A 22,732-nucleotide genomic window follows, 5' to 3' on the forward strand; every position below is an offset into this window, starting at 1 on the left:
ATAGTCTGGGCCAGACACTGCATTGATACCAGTGGCATCGAGTAAGGGACTTTTACTCATCTTCTCTACAGCTATCGAGAGTTTTCAAAATAGACAATAGTCCATATTAAGATCTTCATGAAGAGTATAATGAGAGGAAGATGGACAAGGTGGAAATGACGGGCAGGCTACATCAACTCTATTTTTGTGTAATCCGGTTGCTTGCCTCTAATTGACCCTCGTGGCAACGGTATAGAACCGCTTAGATCCTTTTCGATTGTCTCTTAGCTGAAGAGATCCGGATCAGATTGTTTGGTGCAAACAGTCAATCGGTCCTATAGCAATTGAGATATAAAATAATACGTAAAAATGTCCGCAGTACAACCACACCACATACATATGTCTTCTAATCTACAGACCCTGATACACAGAGATGTGCGCACGGCCATACGGACCGAGACGGGACTGAATCTGCCGATTGATGCTCGACCCTTCCAGCAAAATTCCTAGAGTCATGCACGTCCGGTTGCGCGGTCTGGCGATTCAAATATGGTGTTACCCTGGGTTTTGCACTAAAAGCGCCAGACAATGCGACAACTCAGATCCATTGGCTCGGCTTCTCATCACGAGACAGATGGCACTGTCGCCAAAATGCAAACGGGTCATCGCCGCTCAACACGGGATGTGCAGGTCCCTACTTCGAGTACCGTTCTTTTTGTGAAGAAATTGTTGGGTTGGGTGAAATTCTCTTATGTGTATGTTGCATGTGTCTTTTGATCTCCTTCTCTTTCCGGGATGGTTTGATTGTGGCCATGTCTCCCCCCTTTTCTGCGCTGCAGTGTTGAGGGGTGATACATCCGGTATGTCGGGTGTTGGAGGGGCGATGGTTCTTTTAGACAATGACGGTGAACATGATCTCGTCATGATATAATTGATCAAGTTTTCTCTTACATTTCTTCCCCTCTATAGCTCTTTTTTTCTTCCCGGCATCAATTTGGAACCCTTTTGTTTCGCCACTATATTTCTATGTTTGCCTCAGGAGTGTTCTAGGCGTGAAATGCTCATGAATCACTTGGTTCATCTTTGAACAGATATACATACTTCGGTCATTGAACATAATACCCTGCATATTGTTTTCATTTCTTCCAAACTCCCAACAAACACCATTGCCTGCATCGACAACCAACACCCTCTCTCGTGGTCCAGTCCGAGATGCCCCCCAAAAGTACACAAGACAACATGGTGCCCGAGGCAAAAGGAATCAAGTACGACGAATGCGAGATGGCCCTCTTCAGCGCCAAGCTATCGTACCATGCCACGATTGATGAACGAATGGCCTCACAGAACTCAAACCTGACTTCGATCGCGGAAGCCCAGGCTCGAATCCTCAAGGGATGGGAAATACAGATGCAGGGCACGAAGGATTTGGCTGGCAAGAATGAGGGTCGCTCTGAAAGTGATAAGAGAGCAATGGCACAGTATGCGTGGAGATATACGGCTCTGGAGAATGCTGCAACCAAAACCACTGGAAAGGGATAGCGACAAAAGTGCTTCTTCTTTTTTCTTATTCTTCTTGCCATTTGCGCCCACCATATTGAATGATACGAAGGCATTGCTGGCGTTTGTTTAGAAGCTTCACAGCTTAGTTCGGTCTGCTCATGCTGAAATACTATGTCGACTTTTTTCCCTCTGACATCTGCTCTCATAATCTGGGGATGACATCAGGGGTCCTCATTTCTAATATTTTATATTCTATGGCAGTTAATATCTCTCTCCCGCTTGCGGGCTATGTGTGAGGGCAATACAATTGATTACCTCGTCCCGGTCCTTAATCTCTGACGACTCGAGGGAGAATTTGTTGAGTGTCACACAAGCAGGTTGGTCAACATTGCAACAGTAACGAAGTACACCTCGTGTGTACTCATGCAAAGGATTCGGGTGTCCCATTTGGTGAAAGACATTCGGGATATATGGGAATCAGCCATGAGTTCACGAATCACTGCGTCCTTGTATAACCCCGTGTACGGGCAGTGGTAGCTACCATGCTTGACTTGATCCCCATTCATTCTACCTCACAATTCTTTCTCTCTGCTCAATATATATACTGCATTGTATGGATGACGTACCATGTAACGGGAAATAACTCAAGCCGGGCGGCTATTATCAGTTGTATCTGGGGATAATGGCAAGTCTTATTGGTCGAATATTTGAATTCCGTCGAACTCCGGGCTCTGTGCCGATTGCGCAGGAAAGATATCACTGCCACAGTAGGCGCAGTAGGCGTAAATTGAACATTTTGGATTCCTTTGCTTTCTGTGGAGTCTGTGACTTTCATTTCTGATCAATGAGAGACTGCCATTCGGATAACAGCGCTCATCGGAGACCTCCGATATGGCTCGCCATGTAGTGGGTCAACGGTCCAACTCCGAAATCAACTCCGAAGGGCCTCAAACCGGCATTGGGCCTGGACTTAGCGGCTACGGGCGAAATCTTCAAGGGAATCCCGGGAAAGATAGGCTCTGATTGGCTCTGATGAGAAGAGGATAGAAGAAGAATGGGGATTGTCGACGTCGGGGAGTAATGGAAATGCATTTTGAGGGGCAAGTCTCTTATCGATACCCCCCCCCCCCCCCCCCACTCTCCTATTTAAGTATACACTCACGCCTACACTCTCTTCGACTTCTCTTTTAAACTCATTAAATATATAATCCATACAATTCAAATCAATTCAAAATGCAAGTCGCAGCTACCGATATCGACCAGGTGTTCGCACACACCACCAACCTAGCCTCGTGCAACCTAAACAGCAAGATCCTAGCCTGTTCAAACGACTACTTCGCTTCAGCCGATAACCTCCTAACCCCCACACCCTCCATCTCACGCCCCGGCGTCTTCGTTCACACCGGTGCCTGGTACGATGGCTGGGAAACCCGTCGCCACAACCCAGATCCCTACGACTGGGCCGTGATCAAGCTCGGCGTCGCCGCAGCCCACATCCACGGGGTCGAAGTAGACACCGCACACTTCATCGGCAACTACGGCGAGAAGGCAGAGCTACAAGCTACACACGCGCCGGAAGGTAGTGGTGTTACAGATGCCCAAATCGCAGACCCCAGCTTCGCCGGCTGGAAGACTCTTCTCCCCGCTTCGCCTTGCGGTCCCTCCCAGCGCCACGGATGGAAGTTCGACGCCGAGATCAGTCAAACTCCCTACACTCACTTCCGTCTGCTGATGTACCCCGACGGTGGCTTCGCCCGTCTCCGTCTTTACGGTCACGCTATCCCCCCTCCTGCCCCGGCCGTCCAGGCTGCCTCGGCACCCGTTGAAGAGCTCTCGTCTGCTCTCAATGGAGGTGTGGCTCTTGCTGCCTCTGACGAGCACTTTACCCCCTCGTCTAACATTCTGCTTCCTGGTCGTGGAAAGGATATGGGTGATGGATGGGAGACTGCTCGCTCGCGCGCGGCTGGCCACGTCGACTGGGCTATTGTTAAGCTAGGTCTTCCTGGCTCGGTCTCCAAGGTTGTTGTTGACACCAAGGACTTCCGTGGAAACTTCCCTCGTGCTGTGCGCGTGCACGGCTTGGTTGCTGGCGCTGGTGGTGACGGTGTGCCCTCTGCTGATGACGCCAACTGGGTTGAGATCGTCAAGGGTGACAAGCGCTGCCAGGCAGATACTGAGCATGTCTTCGGGCCTGATGATCTCACTGCTGGTGGTGAAGATACTCGGGTGTTCAGCCATGTCAAGCTGACCCTTGTTCCCGATGGAGGTGTCAAGCGATTCCGCATCTTTGGTCGTCGAGCTTAGGCTTTTGTCTAGTATCATGAGAATGAGAATTATGTATATAGCTGATATTCTAGACGTAAATAATGCATTATGTTCAAATGTCCAATCCACAAACAACATCTCTGCGAGGATATCCAAGGAAGAATTATGTTATTGATCATGATTATGAGCGGGAAACACCATCGTGTTGGAGAAGAAAAAAGAAATCAGACGCACGATTCTCATAGAATCTCCAAAAGAAACACTAAAGAACTACCTAGGTAGTGAACGACGAGATGAAAAATAAAATAAAAAGCTAAATAGAGATAAACTCATCGACCCAAATGACGCCTAACTTCTATCTTTGCAAACTCGGGTATAAATTAAAAATGCATGGACTCATTTCTTTTCCAGTGACAATGGTTTCGGTTCATCTGAAGCCGAAGAGGAGTAACTGGTAGGTGTTCCGGCGCCACCATCAATACTTGCTTTCGAACGCTTTTCCCGAATAGCAAGACGAGACTTGGGGTAGGATGGCGGCGCAGGGGCGAGATATCTGTCCAATAATTCGCTCAAAATGGGCGAGCGGACCGGTTTCGGGAGGTAATTGTTCATGCCAGCCTCGAGGCATTTCTCGCGATCACCTTCGATGGCACTTGCAGTCATGGCGATGACGAGCACTTCGTTTACATTCGGGTCGGGATCTCGGCGCAGCTCGCGGGTGGCGTTGTATCCATCAAGAGTAGGCATCATCACGTCCATGAGGACCACGTGGAATGGGTTGCCTTCTTGGGAGCTAGCACGTAGAGCATCGACAGCTTGTTTGCCATCGCTGTATGCGTTGCATTGGAGGCCAAGGCCAGTGACGAATTTGACAGCGATCTTTTGATTGATTGGGTTGTCTTCGGCAATACAGACTCGGATCTGATCACGAGGGATTTGGGTGAGGTCGCGAGCTGAGGACCGGCGGACTTCGTTTTCTGCATTGCTCAGATCTTGTGACCATGCAGTCTTGACCGCCGTCTTCTTGGGTGCTTTGCTGAAGACCAAGTGGAATGTCACGGTCGTCCCAACTCCAGATTTCGATTCAAGCCAGATAGCTCCACCCAGAACATCTTCAATGATAGCTTTACAGATTGACAGGCCAAGGCCACTGCCGCCATATGATCTCTCTGTGGATGCATCAGCCTGTGAGAATGGTCTGAAAAGGCGAGCCTTCTGTTCGTCTGGAATGCCGATGCCGGTGTCGGTGACCGAACATTCAAGGCGAACCCGACCTTTGCCCTCACGTGCAACCCTCGCTTTGACCGTAACTGACCCAGCAGGAGTGAACTTGTAACTGTTGCTGAGGAGATTCATGAAAATCTGGTGGAGACGAACAGGGTCGCCAAGAACAACGAGCTCTGGTGGTACCTTATCGAGGTTCTCGATGGTCTCTAGGCCTCTGTCACGATGTGTGTATCGCAAAGCTCGGATGACTTCTGATATGGTTTGTTTTAGATTGAGTGGGACCGTGGAGATCTTCATTTTTCCGGCCTCGAGCTTCGAGAAATCGAGAATGTCGTTAATCAGGGTGAGCAAGGTATCAGCACACACACGAATCGATTCAACGTATTCATCTTGCTCCTTGTCAAGGAAAGTTCCCTTGAGGAGTTCCGATAAACCAATCACGCCGTTCATCGGGGTACGCAGATCGTGAGAGATATTGGCAAGGAAAATTGATTTGGCCCTGGCTGCGTCTTCTTTTAGCTTCACATTGTGCTTGGCTTCGGCTTCCGCATTCTTTGCCTTCTGTTCGGCCTCGCGTGCCAAGGCCAATGCGCGCTTTTGGGATTCAATCATGGAAGCATTCTTGGCGCTGACCTTCCGAATTTCACGGAAGAGCAACGCGTTGGACAACGAAATACCAATCTGGTTGCAAAGCAGATGCAGGACCACAACATTGCGCTGTGTGAACCAATTTGGTTTTCCTTCCAGATGGATGACGCCGAGAAGGCGATCTCCTTGTACGACTGGCAATGCGATAACAGACCGACCCGTGGGGTAATTTGCCAGGTACGTCTCGCTCACGTTGGAAAACCTTTCATCCTCGAGAACGTTGTGAACAAGAACTTCCTCCTTTGTGCGCATGACATAGTCCGAGATATGCAAAGCCATTCGATCCTCCATTTCCGAGAAAGGGAGACCTTCCGGGAACGATTTCTGGCCCCTTTCCGAATCACCCGCTGCGGCAATTGCAAAGCCATTGTTGTCATCAAAGTCGGTAGCAATGATGGCGAAATCAGAACCGTTGCAAGACTCCAAGATGATCTCAAGCATTTTCATGAAAAGCTTGTCAATTTGAAGCTCAGACGACATGACTTGGCTGGACTCAAGAATGCTGGATAAGTCAATAATGTCTAGCCCGACACTTGATATGTCTAGAGACCGTTCTCCAGCAGCAACGCCATTTTGTTCAATCCACTGTTGTCTCCTCTCATCCTCTTCCATCTGCTGGGGGATCAGAATCTCTTCTTGCACAACATCACGGCTGATCTCAAGAAGAGAATCAAGAGTCTGGCAGCCAACGTCGACGGTTTTTGCCGAGGTGGCCGTCTTGAGTAACCATTCATGTTTCTCAGCAAGCTGCGACGATTTGCCACCGGCGCCAATAGCGCTCCAGGAAGCGATAGCATCTTGGATCACAGCACGAGCGGCCCTCTTTGCTCCACGTCTGACCAAAAACTCACCCTGCAGCTCGAGGGCCAAGGCTTCTTCAAGGGGCCAACCATGGATTTGACAATGATCGATCGCAGACTCGAAGCCCTGGATGGCAGCGCTATGATCGTTGCGAACCTCGGAGATGAGGGCTTCTAAAATTAGAGCCCACATGCCATAATTTACTTCTGATGCATCTCGAGCAAAATCGATCTCGGCCTTGTAGTCCAACAGTGTCTCCATCTTGCCGTCAAGATATCCTTGGGAGGGATTGTCATTATGAAGTGTGAGGAGTGAGGCCGCCAGATAGAAATAAATCACGTAGGACACACGTGCTGACCAGAGCCTGTGCCTAGTGAACAAAAGTTGGGTGCCCACTTGAATCGTTCTGGTGTGGTGACCGAACAGGAACAGTGGGATCATGGCAAGACCCCAGTAGATGTCACGGGGTCTATCAGCGTTGGTGGAGTTAACATCCAAGTGCATCATGTACTCAGATGTGTTGTGATTGGCGTCTGACATGATGTCGTCGGGGGATCGGTAATCAGTTTTGCCTTGCAGAGCGCGTGAAACTTGCTGGACTGCAATAAGACTAGCCCCACCGCGGGTATCTTGTTTCCACTTGGGAATTTCTTCGGGGGCCTCCGCGCAGAAAGCTTCCAGCTGCGCCATGTCTTGGCCCAGATACAATCGAGTCATGGCCATTGATGAGATGCTGATCAGGGTGAGATATGGGTCACCCATTGAGAAAGAAGCCTCGAGCGAAGCTTCCAAAGCAGGTAGTGTCGATGCCATAGGGACACGCAAGTGGCTGACGTAGAGATTATGAACGATCGAGCCTCTGCTCTGAGTCGACAATTCAGGGCAGAGCTCGAGTAGTTCCAGCGAAAGGTCGCTAAGTCTCGTGCCAAACTCAGTGTCTTTGAAGCGACCCAAGGAAATCATCGCAAGATGGGAGCAACCTATCGCGATCTGTGTGAATCCACCCTTGAATATATGAATGTTCATCACTTCAAGCGCCATGCGATAGAAAGTCAATGCATCGTCCCAGTAGGTGACTGTCATCGCCTCCGCCATAACTGCGCCGATAGTCACTATAGTGGGGTCCTTGGAGACTGGCTTTCGGCCAATAGAGCTCATGTCGGCAGTTTCGAGATAGGACTTGAGGCGCAGATAGGCAGCGTCGCACTCCTCGTAAGTTGTAGGTTGACGAAGATGGACACCAAGCTCATCGAGGCAGGTGAGAAGCGATTCCATCGAGCGATGATGATCGCCTATCTGGGCAAAGATTTTGGCTTTAATGATCCAGGCTTTCGACTTGCTTACGGCGTCCTTGCCATGAACAAACACCTCGTTGATCAACTTGAGGGCGTCGTCATTGTGGCCCTGGGACCACGACATCTCAGAGGTCGTGATAAATAGCCGCATGGTTTCATCGTAATAAACATCGGGTTGGAGGTCATTCCACATATCATCCTGAAGTAAAGCGATGCAATGGCGGAAGTACCAAAGTGCGGACGGCCGCGCGCCCGACTGGAAAGCAGTTTGTCCGGCATCCCATAAGATCCGGCGATATTCGAGCCGTCTAGTCACACGAGACTTGATAGTCTGTGACGCAAGTGCCACGTGATGAGCCATTGAATAGCGACTGCGATGGTCGTGGTAATATTTCATCAACACTTGTGAAACGATGAAATGCATATTTTCTACATTTCGACCTTCGCTCAAAGAAAGAGCAGCTTGTGCAAGTCGTTCATTGCCGAACCTAGGAAAATTAGTAAGAGTTTTGGCTATAGCAGCAACCATCAGTAGATGTCTCACCTAAACTCATCGTCGGTCCTCCCCGTGTTCAAAAGGTTCGCTTGGACCAAAAACTGCAACCCAACAACTATATCACCCTCTGATTGTCTGATAAGTGTGACATTTTGCGGTGATGTGAGATCAACGTCGTCGTCGTCATTGCTCGAATAGAGAAATTCACTTGTCAAGAGCTTTTGCACTAGAGAAAACGAGAAGGGGCTGCCCAGAAGAGATCCCCAGACCATGATTGAGCGGGCGGCTTGAGGAATGTCCTGAAGACGCTTGGTAAGAAATCCAAGTCCAAGCCCTTCGCCGTAGACAGGAGCCACAAACTCCGTAAATATCCGATCAAGGTCGAATAACCACTTTGAGTCCTTCCATGAATACCAAATGCAGTTCGTTCTGTAACAAGTGTCAAGCATTACCCGAACGTAGAAGGGATTTCCTCGGCTCTTCTCCTGAACAACCGCACAGAGTGGTGTCAATGTTCGATCGGGTTTCTGGTGCATTGTCGTCGCTACAATTTCCATGACATGCTCCTCTTCGAGGGGCTCGAGCGCGATTCGCGTGATCGTTGGTAAATCTTCCGCAAATAGAGATTTCACCTGGTCAGATGGAATCTCCTCCTTGCGGCTTGACAGTATGAGGACACAGGGGAGTTTTGCTTTGATGATCTTCATTACCAAGTCCAAAGTTTCGTCATCTGCGTGTTCGAGATCATCAAGACATATAGTGATCAGTTTGAAATGACACAACGTTCGCAGTATCTCGAGGAATGTCTCCATAAGCCGCATGTTCTTCGAGGCAGCATTTGCCAAAAAGAAATCTTGGGAAGTCTGCCCTTGATCCAGCCCGGGGATTTTGACGTGCTTTGATGGCTCACCCTTATCCGGCATGAGAAGATTGGCCTTTGCTTCAGTCGGTCTGTATTTCGCACCAGGGGACATCAGCTGCTCGGGAAGATCCAAAACTCTGTGTAGAGTAGGCCACATGGGTCGCAGGGCCATTCTGACATTATTGTGGTAATCTGTGGTGACATCGCGCTCGGAGAAAATTTGGCGCAACAGACTGGCCAATAGTTTTGCAAAAGGTTCAAATGGGACACGTTTGGCTCGGTCGAGACGAGTAATTGCTATGCATCCAAGTTTGCGAACTGTTGGCTGTATCCGATTTAAGAGGTCTGTTTTTCCAATCCCAGCGGGACCGCTGATTGTGATCACTTCACATCGCTCGCTGCGTCGAGACTTCGCATTGTTTTTTGGTTTATTCAATGAATGGAATGATCCCGATTGACTAACTGTATGGTTCGTTGATGGTTGACTGGGAGGACCGATGGAGGGGTGACTATCGCGGTCTGTATTATGGGAAGACCGAGAATGTGATGGGCTCTTGACTCTGCTGGAAGCTGCTCCTGGGCTCTGGCCATACGTATCGGGGACAATTGTATGCTTCGGAGTGCAAAACGACGCATCACTACCCGGCGCAGATTCATGGGTGTTTACTTGTGCGATATGATGACTGGTGACATTGGAAGCCGATCGAGGAGGCAGATGGAAGGAGCCAGAATCGCTAGAGACAGAAGCAAACTCGAGGCTTTCGATGCGGCTTTCAGAAATGGACGAAGCCGACGTGAGAGCGTGCATTGTACCGGGACTTTGTGTTCCGGCTTTAGCCAAGGCAGCCGCCTGGCGCTTATTGACCTTCTCGATGATATGGAGGATCTTATCATATTCTTGTTGCCGGCCGAACATCTTCGTTGGGAGAGTGAAAAAGGAAGACACGTCTCCTTGCGCGACTTGGAAATTGCTCAATGCTTCACTGTCACCATCACCAAGTAACTTCACAATTTGGGTCAGGTCTCTCTTCACAGATGAAATTGTGTGGTAGCGATCGTGGACTATCTTTTGGGTCATTTTTTGGATGACGGCCGAGAGAGCATCCGGGATATCCATTCGTTTCCCAGATACTGGCACCAATCTCTTGCCTAGTACATTTTGTACCACATCAACGGGGTCGGTTCCTTCAAATGGGAGTTTCCCCACCAGCATGGACCAGAAGAAGAGGCCCAGTGCATAAATATCAGTGCGACTATCCGGCTCTGTGGGCATCCTTCCAGTCTGCTCTGGGGCAATAAATTGCAGCTTGTACTTCGCTCCAAGCTCGCGCGAAACGGAGGACCAGCCCTCGCTGAGAACGTTATCAAATGATCTAGCGCCGTTACCGGTGTTTGCGAGCTTCACTGCGCCAGTCTCTGCACAAAAATGGAACGCATCACCTCGGATTTCGCCGTGTACTGTCTTCAGGCCATAGTGTAAAATCTCCAGGCAATCGCATGCCCCGATTGCGAAATCGAAAAAGGCTTGTAAGGAGACCTGCTCGCTGGGGGTGGCGTTGTTGTCCTCGCCTCTGGACCCTGCCGCAAATGAGGCAGGACCAAATGTGACTAGATCTCGCAATCTGTCATGGCCTGGAGACTCAAAAATCGCTACCAGCAGTGTCTTCGAGTGGCCATCATCTGGCTGTAACCTGATCAAGTCGACCGGTCGTATTGTATGATTGCAATCCGGGTCTGACGATTGTACAATTGATCTGAGCATGTGAAACTCTCGTTCGAGTCGGATAATGTTCGTGGAGATTCGCGCGATGACCGGTATCCATGTTTGATCTGTTTCTAGGCTATGCTGGTTGGAAAGTGAAATCTCACTACTGGTTTCGCTTACGCTCAATCTTCGTAAGGCACGGGCGGATGGGCGAATTTCTGTGCGCGGGGAGAAGCGCGTGAGGCTCGATGGTCCAGAGGAGGCGGGATTGGAGGAATTTGCGAGAGGAGTTAAAACATCCGGTTCTAATGCATGACGGTATCCGGAGATATGCCAGTGATTGTATGTCGAGTGAAACGGTTCGATCGCCTGGTCCCAGGTGTAGCCAGGTAACTGTCCTAATCGTTCGAAAAGTCGGGCCGGTGGGAGCGGCAAGTCGTCGGTGAAAAGAGTACTCTCCTCCATGTCTCAAGTTATTGAGTTGTCTCCACCCGACTTACTACCATGAACAAGTCCCGGGGCGCTCGGTCAAATTGAGTGGTGGGGGGGTTGATGAGGATGGGACGATGGGGGAAGCGGACATGCAGGATGCAAGATGCAAGCATCCACAAGATAGATTATGCTCAGTAAAATGTACAGTGGATAGACAGAGAAGTATCGCCTTTAGGCGTGCAAACTGAAGACATGAAAACAAAAGAGCCTGAAACAAACCAGGGCAGGTCTAGAATTAAAGATGAGGATTTTGGCCTGAGGCTGTGTCTTAGTCATCTGACACTTGCGCCGGATTAGGGCAGCTGATTGGACTTGGCCCCGGGGCCTTATATCAACGTTAATATATGATATCTTGGGGGGAATATCACTGCTCAGATCACTAGGTATTCATTGTCTGACATCATTGAGAAATGTCCTAGGGGGCTATGTCTTCTTTTTTGTAGCTAAATATACTCTGCAGCTCAGCATACAACATATATAGCAAGCCAGAAGCGGCCATAATTGACGCCGTTTCTAACCATAACCTTCATATACATGTACTCTTCATAATGACGAAGACTAGATTGTATGCCCATCCACCCTTCGATGACAAAAATTGTGATTGTTATAAACTCGTTCGTAGCCATGCTACAATATCAAATCATTTCAAGGCCAGTCTACCTAGTAGTCTAGAGTGTCTAACCTACCTAGGTACCCTAATAACAGTCTGTTAATAAACCACCTGAACTTCACTCCAGGACAACCCTCATGATACAGTACACAATACTAGTGGTACATACCAATCAGATCAATGTGAGACATCTCAGATTCAGGGCTTGTGGGGCACAATGCTCCACGTCCGGACCTCGGCACTGACGCCACTCAGGCACGAAATCCGGTTTGACATCTTCCAAGGTTAAGATCTTAAAGATCTTGAGATCTTGAGATCCTCTTCTCACCTCAATTTTCTTTCTTTCGCAGGAGCCAGTGCTCAGAGCTGCTCCATTCACACCATGAGTTCCCTTAGGGAACCTCTCGGCCTCTTAAAGGCGATGTTGATCCGCATCCCTCTGATCCTCAAGACCATCCTCCTGCATGGCGTTCAAATGTCCCCCGTCAAGGGGAAACAGGATATGCGCACCGAATTAACCGTCGCCATTATTCGCTCATTTATGAAAACAAAAGCTCCACTCGGCAAAGTCCAGAAACAAGGCATACGTGACCCTGGAGTCAAGGGCCCTATGTGGGTGTCCAAGGTGACCCTCCCGCAGCCCGAGATCGATGTGCGCGATGCAGTACTACATGCAATCGAAGATCTCAAGACCGGCGATGAGACATACGATATCCCCGGAACTATCGCCGTCGAAGCCGAGTGGACCGGCTACCGCGCGGGAGTAGGAAAGAAAACACCAGAGCCCGATCTCTCAGAAGAGGAGAAATACAAGAAGCTGCGCGAGGAATCACCGTCTGATATGACGATCTTGTATCTCCACGGAGGGGCCTATTTGTGAGTGTCGCTCGATCCTCTAACAACCGCGCATATAGCTAACGCATCCAAACCAAAAAAAGCCTTTTGGATCCCTGCAGCCACCGCGTCCCCGTCGCGCACCTATCTCACTTGACCGGCGCCCCCGTCTTCTCCGTCCGATATCGTCTCGCTCCTCAAAACCCATTCCCAGCCGCGCTTGTCGACGCCTTGACAGCATACCTCTCACTCCTCCACCCCCCTCCAGGCTCCCTCCACAAACCCGTGCCAGCCAACAAGATCATATTCGCTGGCGATTCCGCAGGCGGGAACCTCTCCCTAGTCCTCCTTCAAACACTCCTAACCCTCCACCGCGCATCCCGTACAATCCGCTTCCACGGCGAAGATGTGCCCATAGAACTACCCGCAGGTGTCGCAACCATTTCCCCATGGTGCGACGTGACGCGCTCAATGCCATCTACTAGCAACAATGCACACCTCGATTACCTCGAGGCACCGCCTGTACCCTCCGACGACCCAGCTGTCAAGACTCCATTTACCCCGCTCCCTTTCGCGCCAGATGATATCTGGCCCACGTCCCCGCCTCGCGCTGACTTCTACTGCAACGCCAGTATGCTGAGCCACCCATTGGTGTCTCCGCTCGCTGCCCCGGCTGCTCTCTGGAAGGATGCTCCGCCTATATTGATCTCGACTGGCGAGGAAGGCCTCACGGACGAGGGTCTGGTTTTAGCGCGCCGCGTTTACCAGGCCGGTGCGCCTCTCGTTGCGGAGATGTTTGAGGGTATGCCACACTGTCACGGTTTAGTTATGATGAACAGGCCAGCTAGCCATCGCTTCTTTGAGGGCCTTGCTGGGTTTTGTCGCGATGCTGTTGCCGGTCGGGTCGTGTCGACCGGGAGCCTCACCTGGTTGGGCTTCAAGCTCCAGTTAACAAAGGAGATCCCGATAGAAAAGGCTTGTGACATCAGCGATGAGCAGGTTGAGGCTCTTATGCAGAGAATGACTGCGTGGAAGCTGGAGGGAGAGGTCGAACTACAGAAGCAATGGCGTGCGACAGCGCGGTTGTGAGTTATTGTATATGGGTTTCTCTCCTGATTTCGCGTTATAATACCCTATTTGTATTTTTAATGATACTGATGACGAACTGTTTCTGTGATGGATGAGGGGCCCGATAGGGCAAAGTCCCCTACCCTAGGTATACTAATTGGGCGTTTATATGGCTATCTAGAAGACATTACATACTTGATTACTTTTCTTAGAGAACAGGTCTTTGTAGCAACGAATCGCTACCCAGGATTGCATTAGATAGTAGCTCAAACCATGCCGAATTAGAACCGCGAGCAAAACGAACGAACTACTGGGAGGCACCGAAAAGCTATTCAACCGGTTCAGAGTGAAATGCCAAGGAAAGCAAATGTCGTGGGAAACTTAAGGTCCAACTTCGGGAACTAAAGGTATTCATCGTCGTCCATTGCTTCCTCCGCCGACAGTTGGTCATTGTCCCATCTCTGCGGGGGCGGGTTCCGAGCTGACCAGACAGGCTGCACTGGTTGCACGGGCTGCTGTGTGTAGTGAGCCTGCTGCGGTTGAGGCACAATGTTTTCAGCTGTAGGGGCTGACAGCCAAGGGAATGCAACTAGCGTTCCGTTGATACGGATTTCACCAATGATATTTCCAAGCTCCGACGCATCATCCACGTAGCCGTCCGAAAGCCCCATCAATTGCGCCACAAGCCGAGAGAAAGCAACACAGATAGCGAAAATGGGCGTAAAAATCGTCGAGAGATGTGACCAGCGCCACAACATCGTGACAGTTACCCAGGGGTATACAGGCGCATCGGGCTGAAGGCAATAGCCTTCGCAGCTTTCGGATATCTCGGGATGACTATATCGGTCCCACATCAGGCATTCGATGATATACCACGATAATGAGGTGATGATGAACCAGCCGAGCTTGGTGGGCCGAAGGCGTTGGGATCGCGGGCTCCGGTTCCACAGCCGGGGAAGGGGTATCGCGGCGTAGACTCGTCCATCAGAGTGCGTGCCACAGCCTTTGCAGGATTCGCCTGTGTGCAAGTGTGATGGCTGCGGGCTCTTCTCAGTTAAAGGGCTTGCCTGAGATACAATTTCGGTGTCTCGTGTAACATGACCTTCCAGGCCGTCGAGCCCTTTCTTGACTTCGTCGATATGTCTCATTAGAGAGTTGAGCTTGAGATTCAACGAATCCAAGTTGACCACGTCCTTACTGTCTTTTGAACTGGCATTTTCGAGCTGGGCGAGGACGGCCTTTTCGTAAGCTTCATCGTCTTCCTCAATTTTGTCTTCACCTGGCCCGGCGTCCATAAATGCTTGAAGGGACTCGATGGTATCATCCCCGAACTCGACGTCTTTTCCGGAGCTGGCATCCTCGATGACCGTCTCCAAGGCACTTTTAGGTAGATGAGGTCGCACCAACGGGGGTCTTGACTCCTTCCCAGGATGTGCTTCGGGAGGGGTCTCTCTCTCGGTAGTCTGAGCGGGCGTTGATTCCTCGGTTTTCAATTTGACATCTGTTGGTTTTGCGGAGGGTGCAATATTTTTGGGCTTTTTGGGCTCATTCGTTATGGGCGGAGGAATGATATCTTTCGTCAGATCTTCGGGAAGCTCGACCTTCTCAGCCACCCGCTGTGTCATAGGAGTATCGATCCAAGCGCCAGTTACCCGAGGGGTCTTGTCATAGATTTTGCTTTGAAACAATTTGAGTGGCTCGGGTGTTTGGACAGTATCAATTTTGGGATTTTCAGTTCTAGAAAGTTTCCGTAGTAGATCCCGGGAGTCGCGCTTGCTGGGGCTGGGCCTCGCGAATGACGAGTTTTTGTACACAGTGATTGGGGAATTGGGTATTGCTTCGCCGCCACTAGTGGGTGAGATCAGCTTTGGACCAGACTGAGTTTCCCCAAAATCCTTCTGCGTTGCCTGCATATACAGATTGGCGGTACGTTCTTCAAGAGCGCTTCTAGCAGAAAGTGTGCTCCGCGCCGGAGAACGAGGAGAGGTACGCGTAGAATTGGGCGCTTGGGTTGCTTCCGTGATAGTTGGCGACCAGCGTCGACGTGCTTTTTCCACTTCTTCTTCAGAGACACTACGCTGAGTAGGCTTCCTCTCCCATTCTTGTCGGTGACCTGCGCGATGGCCCCAGCCAGTGGGTATATTCGGCGAAGGAACGCCGTTCCTGTCAGCCTCAGGCACCTCATGATCCACCTCAATCTTATCTTCCATTCGTCTTCTCAAATTATCTGCCGTCAAGGCATCCCGTCCGACCTGAGCCCTGCTGAAGACCGGCGAACGCTGGCCCGTGACCCGCTTTAGGCGCTCTTCATCTTTGGTATAGTCCCTGTTCTTGCGGGCTCGATGGTCGCCGAGTTCATCGCCAAAACCAGCGTCGGAGAAGGGTCGGCCATTGGCAGATCCCCTGCCGTTGTTTGTGTCCCTCGCTCGGGAGGACGAGGGGCGACTTCGGCTTCCGGAGCGTGCGCTGTACTGCGGCTCCCAGTCATAGTCGCGCACAAGATCGGCTAGAGCGTCATCGTCATCAATTCGCCTATATGCATCTTCGAGTTCTTTAGGGGGAGGAGAAGTCTGAGAAACTGGCGAGAACGCGTTAATCGGTTGCCGCTTCGATCGCGGGCTTGGTGATGTCACGTAGTGGTATTCGTCGTCGTAGGTGGCGGACATTGTGTGTTTTGATGCGTCTCGATATGCATCCGCTAGAGACCTTGGGCGAATAGCATGTCGTGGATGCGGACCATCTTCCTGAGGGGGTGATGGGAGCTTCGCAGGTATATCGTAATGGTCGAATTTCGAGGCGCGTCGGAAAGGTGACCGTTGTCTGTCTCGCAAGACTCGATTGTTTTTATCGAATGACATGGCCAAAATACCCCTTGCAGCCTGCAGAGGTTCACATGTAGGAAAAATAGTGTAAAAGGGAGAAAGACGCGGTTGTCCTGCACTGTGAAGAAATGACGGAGGTAAATACGCTCCCATTCCCCAATGTGGTTAGGCCGTCTGAATCCCTTCCGCATTACGTCGACACTCCTCAGACAATTTGTCTTCTCAACTTATCTTTTACTCTTTGTCCTCGAGACACATTATCAGAAGAGAATTTACAACCTCGTGATGCTCAAATAACCCTCATCTTGTCTTGACATGTGACACGTTCACTCGCCCTATCCTTGAAAGCTTCGATAAAAGCAACACGACTCGCATTCCAAACCCTTGAGAAAAGCTTCATATCAAAAATATCCAGCAATTCAGTGGAACATACATATACCAACCTCCACGATGGCAAAATCATCACGGCGCTCAGGTCGCGGAAAGACGACCCCAACGTCATCCGGAGCCTCGACACCAAGCTCCGCATCTTCAGGCCCGATCCCACCATTCACCAAAGTCCCGGAAGTCTTGCAGCCGTTCGTCGAAGAACTCTCTCCCGACGAAGTATACCTAGTCCACATCGACATCTCAGCAGAGGAATTGAAGCGGCAGACCTTCACCGTACCCCTCATCGTCAACCTGATAGTGACTGCTGTGATTGGCCTACGGATCTACATGGGAATCAGTACATATCCAGCGCTCGTGGCAACTCTCATCGGGCTTCAAACTTCCATGACTGTGGACACGGCAGCCACCCCGTGGACAGACTCGGTACAAATCATCCTGCGCCGCACGGTTACTATATGCATCGACTACTTCCTCGTGACCCTGTTGTGGTCATGGCCTGTTAATTTCATCAGAGGGCCCGTGCGCTGGCGTCGCGCCATCGGTTTCCGCGAGCGAGAGGTCATTGTCCGCCGCAGTAACCGCAGTTGGAGCAAAGATCTCGAGCGCAACAAGTGGATCCGCGAGGACGACGCGCGTCGCGATAAGATCGTCGCCGCTGTGACCCCCGAGCGAATCGGAAAGACTGGTTACTTGCTCGTCGACGAGGATTGGAATTTAGACTATGCGGCTATGGTTCGCGCTCATGCTCTTGTTGATCGCACTCGCAGAGGCGATGGTGTACAGATGGATGAGTTCCGCACTGCTGTGTTAGTGAACACGGATGCCGACGGTTGGCTGATCTGGCGCGTCGGGGATGAGAATACTCCCACCGGCGAAAAGCGGTCCATTCAGCGCGACCAAATCCTTGCCTTCAAGGAGAAGTTGACTGAGATGGGCAAGGAGGATCTCTTCCTCCGTTGGGTCGAGCTAATTCAATGGGAGAGCTCACGGCCTGGTGGCTTCACTGCGGAACGGCAACGATCAGCGATGCTGCAAGCGAAGCAGATGTTCGAGGATGAGAACGTGGATTTCAGTCAATTCTGGGACGACATGGGTGGCATGGAAGGATTAGACTAGTGATTTGTGTTTCGATCATGTCACATCTAGATTTCGCTCAAGCTCGGTTTACCCGCCATGTAAAAATCCTCTCCATATTTAATTTTGTTTTGACGTATGTTTCATAAAGCTCGACTGGCACCCCATGCCCTACATCCTTTCAAGTAGATCGATATATTCAAGTATAGATTGCATTGTTGGGTATCTGGACTAAATCAATGTCAAAAGCAAATGGGACGTGTAAGGATCCGCGGATGGCGCGGAACGAAAAGAACAATGCAACACCCTATTACTGCAGGGCTTGTAAAAAAAATAAAAGCAAGGAAACAGTCTATGGTGCACCACCCTCAAGTCGATAATCAAGAGACCACAATTTCTCCCACGGGCGAGATCGTCGACGATCGGATGTCGACCGAACGGGCGAAGAAGCGGTGCCACTTATATTTGGTTGAGCCGATGCAGAAAGAGGATCCTAAGCCAAAGAACACCATTAGCACCCGAGGCCAGATCATAAAAACAGACCCGGAAAAGACGGAAGATAAATAAGTCAATCCCTACTTTTCACGGGCCGGAGAGCAGGTCACGGCGAACCTCGTCGAAGATCGGAGCAGCCTCTCGAGGCTGCGAGCCGGCGTCAGCTTCGGCGGGGCGCACAAGATCAGTCGCGGGTTCGACAGCATGCTGCGACGGCGTGGGGGTGCCCCGTTTGGAATTCGAACTCTCGCGGCGGCTATCAAGGCTCCTGGATAGGGTTTTGGCAATGGCACCCTCGTTCGTAGCACGTTTGAGGCGGATACTACCCTTGGCATCGACGTGCGCCGATGCAACTGTGCTCTTCGCTATGCCCGGTGTAGCAGGTGCACCAGGCTTCTCTTCTACGGCCTCGAGGAGATACCAACGGAGGCCGTCTGAAAGCTCGAATGGATTCTCGTCGTCTAGGGATGTGACGTCGCTGGCGTCCCCGAGGGAGCGACGGTCTGGTGCGACACCGTTCATTGACTTGGATAGATCTACAACTCGTTCCTCGATCTTGGTGATGCGGGCGAGAAGCCAGTCCCGAGCTTGTAGTTTGTGGGAATCTTGCTCGCGCAGGAAATAGTGCGGCGCACCCACGTTGAAGGCTGCCCAGGAGCGAATGGCCTGATTCCGTGTGGGGAGGAAGAGAGCAAGATCGCCTTCTTTGAAGGATCGGTAAGCAATCTTGTCATGAGCTTCGCTCTGAACTCGGTGGTATTTTTCACGGTAGCCTCGAGCTTCCTTTTGCCATTTTCGGGCTAGGAGTTCGATGTCCTTGACGCGTTTGACAACAACATCACCAAATAGCGCCACGTCGAATTGAGTTAGACTTTCCATGAAAGCCGAGAACTTGGTTTCTTCATCCTCCAGGCTTTCGGCTTTCATCCAGTCCAGAAGAGCCGTATCCGGCTTCAGGGATACAATGCCTGACTGGGCGAGGCTTTCACCTAGGCCTACCGATGCACTGAGCTTCGAAGCACGCTGGACAACGAGCTGACCATCTTGCTGAATAATGGTGAAGCCCAATTGCTCGAGCATCCGACCCATCTTCTCAACCTGTGCGAACAGTTGATTTGAAAGCTCGAAGGACTTGGTGCCCCGAGCTTCGAACCGTGCCACGGCGTGGTCCTCGGTGTCCGAAGTGGCCCCTGCTTTTCTCTCCCATTCTGTGGCCTGATCTTTCAAATTTCGGGCTTCACTCTCAGCTTCCGCCAGTTTCCGTGACAGCTCTACCTGTTTCCGTTCCTCTTCGGCGATCTGTCCACGCAGCGCTTCGGAGCCACTCTCTCCGGCAGCTATTTGAGACTGCAAGGAACTGAATTTAGATCGCTCTTTGCCCAGTTCACTGGTCAAGTCCTCCGACTTTGATTGCATGTGTGAGAGCTCTGCAGTTAGTCGCGACAATTCGGACTGGCATTCGTCGAAGCTCTTTGCCCGCTCTTCTGCCTCCGACTCAAATTTGACAATTTGTTCTTCGAGGGCCTTGTTTTCAGCCATTGCTTCAGATGCATTCGATTCTGCGCTCTTAGCGTGGATCGACAGACCCTCAGAGAGAACTTCAATGGCTTTGATTATGTCTGGAAGTTCAACAGGCACAATGCCCCCGGGCGAGAGGTTTATGAAGATAGCTTGGAGGGCTTGGTGACTGTCTTGATGCTTTTGCTCCAACCCCGCTTGTCTGTGCTCGAGATCATTAATATTAGCCTGGAGGCTTTCTTCCCGCTCTTGCCGAGTTTGAATTTGTGCGTTAAGGTCGGTAATTTTCTGTGCGTGCTCGGCGGAATTGGCATGAGCATTTTCAAGGTCGACTTCGAGCTGGTGCACGCGATCGTCAATCTCTTGCCTTCCATGCTCCCTGCTATCCATAAGTCGATCAAGCTCTTCTTCCATTTCCTCAGTACGGAGTCTGAATTTCTTCAACTCCGAGTCCAGATATCGGCGCTCATCTTCGAATTCGCGTTGGCGCGCTTCGAGGTTGCCTATGAGGTCCTTTTTGGTAGATTGAGCTTCTTGGTACTTGTCGGAGTTGGTTTGGCGCTCAGCGTGGGCTTCCTTATGGAGTCGCTGGACCACATCTCTCTCAGCTGCCAACTCTGCTTCAAGCGTAACAATACGCTGGATGAGTGCTTTGTCTTCGGCAGACTGAGTGGCTGAGACTCGCCTCGAAGAGACGGATGACCGCCTGGAGAGTGCGTCAGGGTGTGGAGATGCAGGTGAACCGGGGAAGTCTGGGCCGAAGGTACCGCTCGGTGGCCGGCTGAGCTGACTTTGACGATGCAAAAGGTCCTCCAATTTCCGAACACGACTGTCAGACCCCTTGAGCCGTTCTTCTAGCTTTGCTTTTTCCTCTTGCAAGCTACGCACGGAGTCATCGGCGCGTAATATAGAGCTCCGACTCAAGTCAAATACGCTGCCTTGTTTGAACGCTTTGGCCCGTCGTCTTTGCTGCCGAGTGGGTGCATCCAGCTCCTTGAGTTGCTGGGTGAGCTGTTCCGCTAGGTTGGTCAAGGAATGAGTGGTCTTTAAATCGTCGATGTAATACTCGATCTCTTTCCGAGCTACATCAGGCCATTCCTCATCCTGACCTTGAAGGTTGACTTCGATTCCTGGTGTGGTGGAATCGGTCACAGTCATAAAGTCTCCCATATTTTTTAGCCATTTTTTCCTGCGACGTTGCTCTTCATCTCTCAAAACCGCCATCTCCTCGGCCAGCGTCAGGGAATCAGTTTTGATCTTATCGCTCCATTCTCGCCGCCGTACGGATTCGATAAGAATCGACCCATACACCATTGGCATCTGGAAGACAGAGTAGATAATCTCAAAGGCATTACTCCCTACGTCCAGATTAACCATTCGTGCATGGGCGTCGGCAAGTCTAGACTCAAGGGAGGAAATCGCGCGCATATGCTCAATGGCCGCTTTCTCCGCGGCCCCCCGGCGCTGCACAGCATGCTCCAGCGCAACTTGAAGCTCGACGCTGATCTCCACCAGCGAAGGAAGAAGGTCCTTGGTATGGCTCAATGCAAGTCTTGATATATTGGCCAACGTTTTTTGATTGTTCGGCAGACTGAGAACATGCTCATAATCAGACCCGATCTTCTTCGCAATAGTCTCCACTTCTTCCAGCAGTCCATCCACCTCGTCAAAATTTGAGGCAAGGGCCTCATCCACCAGTCGTTGAGTGTCCGAGGCGATGTCATCGATTGTTTTCTCAATGTCATGGACGCTGCCAGCAAAGGCCGACGACACAGTCCCTGCCTCTGACCCAGCCCGTTGAGCCTCGCCTACGTCGACAAAGTCACGCAGCGTTCCGGTTGGTCGATCCTTGTCCATTTTGGGCGTAGACGGGCGTCCAAGAAGAGGGAAATCTTTCCGCGCCGGGATGTTGTCCAGGGTGGAAAGAGCTCGTTGCCAGCCATCTAAAGCAGCCTGCTGCTCTTCTAAAAGGCTATTCGCCCACGACTGCGCCTCCTGGAACCGATGCTCTAGGTTACCCACATGAGACTTGAGATTCTCCAGAGCCACGCCCACCGCGCGATTTATAACATCGGTTCGCTCGTTATGTTCTCGGAGGTTCTTGTCAATTGTCCCACAGCGACTGGACAAGTCCAGTGCCCAGTTGCGCCGTGTCATATAGAGGTTCCGCCATGCCTGAAGGTCATTCACGTCTTTGAGGATAGCTGGCGGGGTACCGGGCCGGAATGGTTGGGAAGGAGGTAGTTCCGGAACTTCGACGTCGCCCGGCTCACTGACGTATTGTCGGTCATATACAAAGATCTCGTTCTGCGATGGTTGCCTACGAGTTAGCATATTTCCAGGTCATAATTGATATTGATAATCTCGCACCTCGGTAGCGAGCGTTTGGATCTTGACATTCTTTCCCCGGGCGGTCATCAATATTTGCCGTGGAGGTGGAATGGATGTATTGCGAACAATCCATGACTTCAAAGCATCGGGACTATAGACGATAGACGGGCGTCAGCTGGAGTTCGGATAGTCCATTTAAACGTGAATAAAAAGATATTAGACACCATCAAATAGAGTTATTGAAGACTTACGAGGCAAATGCCACTGGATCAGCCTGGAAATGCTCCCCAGTGTGAGCAATGTAGATGTGCAACGACATT

General features: G+C 50.9%; 8 protein-coding genes across 8 annotated transcripts; 5 read left to right on the plus strand and 3 right to left on the minus strand.

The window, feature by feature from the left end:
* Window positions 1-1,191: 1,191 nt before the first annotated feature.
* On the plus strand, window positions 1,192-1,518 carry N7455_006778 (uncharacterized protein; the record flags this gene model as incomplete). The annotated part of the gene is made up of 1 exon (XM_040953541.2): window positions 1,192-1,518. One exon carries the CDS (start codon window positions 1,192-1,194, stop codon window positions 1,516-1,518), a length of 327 nt encoding a protein of 108 aa, XP_040815999.2.
* A 1,194-nt stretch (window positions 1,519-2,712) lies between these two features.
* On the plus strand, window positions 2,713-3,783 carry N7455_006779 (allantoicase; the record flags this gene model as incomplete). The annotated part of the gene is made up of 1 exon (XM_040953685.1): window positions 2,713-3,783. One exon carries the CDS (start codon window positions 2,713-2,715, stop codon window positions 3,781-3,783), a length of 1,071 nt encoding a protein of 356 aa, XP_040816085.1.
* A 357-nt stretch (window positions 3,784-4,140) lies between these two features.
* Window positions 4,141-11,455, minus strand: N7455_006780 (putative sensor histidine kinase/response regulator; the record flags this gene model as incomplete). The annotated part of the gene is made up of 2 exons (XM_040953646.2): window positions 8,260-11,455; window positions 4,141-8,203 (listed from the first exon to the last, which is right to left on the minus strand). Exons 1-2 carry the CDS (start codon window positions 11,241-11,243, stop codon window positions 4,141-4,143), a joined length of 7,047 nt encoding a protein of 2,348 aa, XP_040816088.2. The 5' UTR covers window positions 11,244-11,455.
* Window positions 11,456-12,262: 807 nt separating this feature from the next.
* Window positions 12,263-13,803, plus strand: N7455_006781 (uncharacterized protein; the record flags this gene model as incomplete). The annotated part of the gene is made up of 2 exons (XM_040953605.2): window positions 12,263-12,756; window positions 12,819-13,803. The coding sequence occupies 2 exons, from the start codon at window positions 12,263-12,265 to the stop codon at window positions 13,801-13,803; spliced, it is 1,479 nt and encodes a 492-aa protein (XP_040816055.2).
* Window positions 13,804-14,183: 380 nt separating this feature from the next.
* On the minus strand, window positions 14,184-16,448 carry N7455_006782 (uncharacterized protein; the record flags this gene model as incomplete). The annotated part of the gene is made up of 1 exon (XM_040953554.2): window positions 14,184-16,448. The coding sequence occupies one exon, from the start codon at window positions 16,446-16,448 to the stop codon at window positions 14,184-14,186; it is 2,265 nt and encodes a 754-aa protein (XP_040815976.2).
* A 606-nt stretch (window positions 16,449-17,054) lies between these two features.
* Window positions 17,055-18,110, plus strand: N7455_006783 (uncharacterized protein; the record flags this gene model as incomplete). Its single annotated transcript, XM_040953568.2, has 1 exon — window positions 17,055-18,110. One exon carries the CDS (start codon window positions 17,055-17,057, stop codon window positions 18,108-18,110), a length of 1,056 nt encoding a protein of 351 aa, XP_040815965.2.
* Window positions 18,111-18,422: 312 nt separating this feature from the next.
* Window positions 18,423-18,635, plus strand: N7455_006784 (uncharacterized protein; the record flags this gene model as incomplete). The annotated part of the gene is made up of 1 exon (XM_065605426.1): window positions 18,423-18,635. One exon carries the CDS (start codon window positions 18,423-18,425, stop codon window positions 18,633-18,635), a length of 213 nt encoding a protein of 70 aa, XP_065461280.1.
* Window positions 18,636-18,650: 15 nt separating this feature from the next.
* On the minus strand, window positions 18,651-22,499 carry atg11 (autophagy protein ATG11; the record flags this gene model as incomplete). Its single annotated transcript, XM_040953610.2, has 2 exons — window positions 18,651-22,388; window positions 22,452-22,499. 2 exons carry the CDS (start codon window positions 22,497-22,499, stop codon window positions 18,651-18,653), a joined length of 3,786 nt encoding a protein of 1,261 aa, XP_040815898.2.
* Between the last annotated feature and the right edge of the window lie 233 nt (window positions 22,500-22,732).

This window comes from Penicillium solitum (assembly GCF_028829755.1).
Source record: "Penicillium solitum strain IBT 25940 chromosome Unknown utg000004l_segment0_segment0, whole genome shotgun sequence".
NCBI lineage: Eukaryota > Fungi > Ascomycota > Eurotiomycetes > Eurotiales > Aspergillaceae > Penicillium > Penicillium solitum.